The sequence below is a fragment of the Trypanosoma grayi genome (genome assembly GCF_000691245.1).
Source record: "Trypanosoma grayi strain ANR4 Tgr_1153_V1, whole genome shotgun sequence".
NCBI classification, from domain to species: Eukaryota; Euglenozoa; class Kinetoplastea; order Trypanosomatida; family Trypanosomatidae; genus Trypanosoma; species Trypanosoma grayi.
In genome coordinates this window covers 1-4,822 of record NW_008826772.1, presented here as the reverse complement: position 1 = coordinate 4,822, position 4,822 = coordinate 1, and the positions used below count along the sequence as shown (strand labels likewise).

General features: G+C 53.9%; 2 protein-coding genes across 2 annotated transcripts; both read left to right on the top strand.

Moving 5' to 3' along the window:
• Positions 1-2,140: 2,140 nt before the first annotated feature.
• DQ04_11531010 (methyltransferase-like protein) lies at positions 2,141-3,244 on the top strand (the record flags this gene model as incomplete). The annotated part of the gene is made up of 1 exon (XM_009316545.1): positions 2,141-3,244. The coding sequence occupies one exon, from the start codon at positions 2,141-2,143 to the stop codon at positions 3,242-3,244; it is 1,104 nt and encodes a 367-aa protein (XP_009314820.1).
• Positions 3,245-3,708: 464 nt separating this feature from the next.
• On the top strand, positions 3,709-4,380 carry DQ04_11531000 (hypothetical protein; the record flags this gene model as incomplete). Its single annotated transcript, XM_009316544.1, has 1 exon — positions 3,709-4,380. The coding sequence occupies one exon, from the start codon at positions 3,709-3,711 to the stop codon at positions 4,378-4,380; it is 672 nt and encodes a 223-aa protein (XP_009314819.1).
• Between the last annotated feature and the right edge of the window lie 442 nt (positions 4,381-4,822).

Below are 4,822 nucleotides of genomic sequence, written 5' to 3'. Positions count from 1 at the left end.
TTTTTTTTTTCTTTCTTTCTTCGTTCCTCCCACCCGTCGCCGTTGTGCGCTTTTGTGTGTGTGTGTGTGTGTGTGTGATGTCTCTCATTTGACCCCTTTTTGTTTTTGTTTTTTCTTCGCGTGTGGCGTGTGCCTTTTCCTCCTCGCAATATTTTACCGTCATAGCTTGCGTTGCCTTGATTCCGCTATTGTTTTGATGTTGTTTTGTTTTATTCTCGTCTTGACGCCGTGACGGATGAGGCCCGTTCAGCCATGCGCCAGTCTGAGGCGGCGCCTCTCCAACAACCCCCTCCGCCACGTTTGTGTTGTCAACACAACGTCGCAGCAAGAATAGGATCGAAATGAGTTTAAAATAATTAAAAAAACGACGGGTGGAAAAGAAAAAGGCGAAGGCCCCGTTCTGATACACATAAAGCAAACGGGTGTGAATGCGAGCACATGAGGGGGGGTGAGACCCGAGAGGCTTGCAGCAGGAGCAGCAGCAGTGGGAGGAACACCAGGAGTGCTCAGCACCAACTTGGAGAGACAGAGGGGCCTCGTTGCTCACTTGACTATTGTCTTGTTGTCCTGGTTGATGCCCACTTTAAAGGGATGAAAAGTAGCAAATGATTGAATGAATGAATGAAAGCAAGGTGGAAGGTGCTGCTGTGCGCATTCAGCTGTGACTGTTGACTTCTTCATGTCTCGCAGATTCTCATTGCTGTTTTATTTTTCACTCTCGTCACGCACGACCGCATCCCTCTTACTTTCCCCGGCAATCTATGGCTGTGGGGTGCGGCGCGGCGGCGACGAGAGAAGGGGGGGGGCAAACGAAGAGAGCCGTCGGTGGTGGTTGGAGCCAATTCCTGAGGGGACGCAGAGCAACCAAAGCAAAGCGAAAAGGAGCGGTCTTCTGCAACTGTCTGATCGTCGGTTGTACTGTTGCCAACCGGCACGTCTCGTGCTTCCTCCCTTCACCGCCTTCGCCTCCCATATCTGCGCACCAACACGATAAAGAACGCAAATCGTATTCCACGTGGAAAAAAAAAAGGAAATGAAACTGATGTGAAATGAAAATAAATGTATGGTAAGCGCTTCACGCAGACACGGTGCCCTGTTTGTATCTGTTTCCACGGCAGGAGAAATTTCTCTTGGCAGTGGAGCTTGTCGTACGAAGTGTTTGGCGCCTATGCGAAACAGAAAGCGAGATATTTCTCTGCAGGGCCCAAACAAGCAAAAAAAAAAAGAAAACGAAATGAAGTGCAAAAGAAAAATAGGCCCAAACAATGTCACTTGTGTCTTTTGTGTGCGCAACGCATCGGCTGCTGTTGGCGCAGCTTGGAGTGGTGTGTGGGGTGCCGCGCGGCCAAACACACAGTCGTGCAGCGGCGGAGTGGCGCAACTGAAGGGGCGTCACGCGTGTCGCGGGGAGAGCCGCGCCGCAACGGGGTCGGAGGCAGCGAAGGGAGGAAGACACACACACACACCCCTCCCCCTCCACAAAAAAAAAACAAAAAACAAAAAAAGGAAAAGGAAAAAAAAACGAAAAGATGATGAAATGTAAGTATTAATAAGCGCTGTGGGTAGAAAGAAGGGACGGGGTTATGATCGAAGCAAACTGAAAGAAGATGGGGGAGAGGAAGAAGAAAAAGAAACCAAAAAAAAAAAAGGGCGCTAACATCGAACGAAAAAAAAAAGCTGAAGTAAGAAAGAAAACATGTGGATCGACGTGGGTGGTATCTCTTTGCCTTCAATAGCTCCGCTGCGCCGTACTGTCACATTTTTATTGGCGGACGCCCCGCATAGAGCCACACACAGGAGAGGGAGAGAATCACCGTAATATCTTCGTTTTTGTTCCTGTGCTTATTATGTCCTTCGCAAAGATACGAAATGAAAAAGAAATATTGCTGTAGAAGCAAGAGAAGAGTGGATAATCAACAGGTCGCCCGCCTATAACTGCAAAAAAAAATCGTTGATATGTCGTTTTTTTTCCCTCTTGACAGGATGAGCAGAGAGAGATGCGTGGTGTGCCAGGATTCTTTTTACTGCTTGTCTTTTTTCTCCATCCACGTCTGCGGTGTGTGCGTGGGTGTGTGTGTGCGCGCGCGCCCTCTTGCTTAGGTGTAGGCGATATCCCTATTGCTGTTTTAGTCGCATTCGTATGCCACCGCCACGCCCGGAGCTTGAGAATCCACCGGATGTTCTCTACAACAACACCGGTGCTGCCCGTTACAATAGCAGCACGCGTGTGCAGGCAGTCCAGCGGACTATGACGCTGCGGGCGCTGGAGCTGCTGGGCCTTCCGGACGGCCACCCGGCGCTGCTGCTGGACATTGGCTGTGGAAGTGGCATCAGTGGCGACGTGTTGCGCGAGCACGGCCACACGTGGATCGGTGTGGATATCAGCGGCGACATGTTGGCGCTCGCCAAGTCTATGGAAGAGAGAGAAGCGGACAGTGAGGAGAAGGACGAAGGTAGTGGGCGTAAACTGCCGGAAGGCCTGCAGAACGTCAAGTGGGGCCTCATCACCGACAACGACGAGGACAGCGACGAGGATGAAGAGCAACAGGAGGAAGGCGACAGTGTTTTGCCGGGGCCGTCGATGGTGGAGGTGTTGCGCGGCGACATGGGCCAAGGCCTGCCGTTCCGCCCTGGCTCCTTTGACGGTGCCGTGTCGATATCGGCGCTGCAGTGGCTCTGCCAGAGCGACTGCCGTGGCCACGTGCCGCAGCGCCGGCTGCGCGCGCTTTTTCAGTGCCTCTACAATGCGCTACGCCGCGGCGCTAAGGCGGCCTTGCAGTTCTACCCGAGCGGTGTCGAGCAGGTCCACATGATCACGCGAGCTGCCATGCTGTGTGGTCTTACCGGCGGCGTCGTCGTGGACTTCCCGCACAGCACCAAGGCGAAAAAGCATTACCTGGTGGTGCAGGCCGGTCAGATTGCAGGCGGGTTTGTGCCGCCACCGCCACTCGTCACGTACGCCAGCGATGGCGATGAAGAGGACGAATTAGTGGACGAAGAGGATGAAGAGGAGGAGGACGAGGAAGACGAGCGTTTACAGGCGCGTGTGGGCGGCCGCGTACCACACAAACGCCCTCGCTCACACGCCGGTGGGCCCGCAAACAAACGGCGGCGCCGCGACAATCGCCCAGTCACTGGCACAAAGGAATGGGTGCTGCTCAAGAAGTCGGAGCGGCGAAAGTTCGGCATGCCGACAACGGAAGACACCAAGTACACCATGAGGAAGCGACGTCCGCGTTTCTAAAAGAAGAAGAAGGAGGCGAGAATGGGTAAAGCCGGTGCCAATTGCGTGTATGAACCTCTTGTCAACAGTCTGTCTCTCTCTATCTGTGTGTGTGTGTGTGTGTGGCTGTAGGTGTGTCTCGCTCATCCCCACTGTCGCGGGGATTAAGACGGGAGATGCAAAGGAAAAGAATGCGTGTAACTTTGAGGAGACTAAAAGGCAAGTGTTATATAAAGTTCTGCGGTCCTGCGAATGGTATTGCGGCTGCCTCTGTGGCGTTATCTCCCCCATGTAAGCGTGTGGATGTGTGGTTTTTTTTTTCCTTTTTGCTGTTTTGCGTGTGCCCATAACACAACAACTGACGGTGCGTAGGTAAGTAAAGTTGCGGTGGGCGAGAGCGCGGCCTGTCATCCGTCTTCGTTTCCCTTCTGGGTGTGCTAGTGGTATAGAGACTTTGCTCGCACCAACCGGAAGTGGGGCGCAACATGTTCGAGGAGGAGCGAGATAGCGAGCAGTCCTCCGTGGACGAAGTGGACAAGCGGTTCGTCCAGCTTCGTTGTGCGGAGGAATTCCAGGAGACGATCGCAGTGGAGCAGGAGTGTTTGTGTGCACTGATCGTCACGTCCTTCCTTTGTCCGTTTAGCGCAAAGATGCTGCCTCTCGTAAAAGAGCGTCTCGTCGCCTCGGAGCTGCCGCAGGCCCGGCGTGTGCGCTACTTCCATGTGGCGCTGGTGGCTGAGGAAAAGACGGACATTGCCAGTCTGCTCAAGAAGGATCCAGTTTTTCTCGCCACCAACCGCCCGCCAACGGAGCTGCAGAAGAAGCAGTTGCATAAACAAGCGTACGATAATTTGCTGGAGCTGTTGAGCTTTCTTGAGGTCCGCAGCACGCCCTGCATGATGTTTTTTGTACAAGGTAAGGTAGTGCGAATCTCGGATGAGGTGGCGGATGCGCCTCGCCTTATAGCAACAGGAAGCTCCATGAGAAAGTGGGAGGCTTGTCTCCAAAACGCCGTTGTGCGGCGCAATGAGTTGATGCGTGAGTACGATGAGGCACAACGAAAAGAGAAGCGGCGGCTCGAGAAGGAGCGGCGCCGGGAGGCAAGACGACGGGCAAAGGCTGAGGAGGCAGAGGAGGATGAGGAGGATGAGGACTGACGGCGGGCTCCATCTCTTCAGCAACGCTTTTTTTTTTTGGTTTTCTGGTTTGTTTGACTTCCATGTACAGCGCGCATGTTACTTCACACAGTCCCATCCGCAACGGAAGGGGTTTCTGTTGCTGCTCCTTCTGCCTGTATCTTGCCGGTGCCCCCTCTGTGCAAGAATGCCGCAGCCTCCAGCTCTCCTGTTCTCCGTGTTTGCATTCTTTTGCGCGTGGAAGTAGAGCTAGGGAGCAGAACAAGAAAAGTGGGAGCAAGGCGTACATATAACGAATAGGGAAGTGGAGGTACCTTCATGTTTTCACAGCAGCCTCCAGAGGAAGCGAGGCACCAACGGCTGCGCGCGTCATGCATCACGTGGGAGGAGGAGCTGCTGCTGCGCGGCGTGCGCCCCGACAGCAACCTCTTGTCGCAGCTGCACCCCGTCTTGGCGTCGCCGC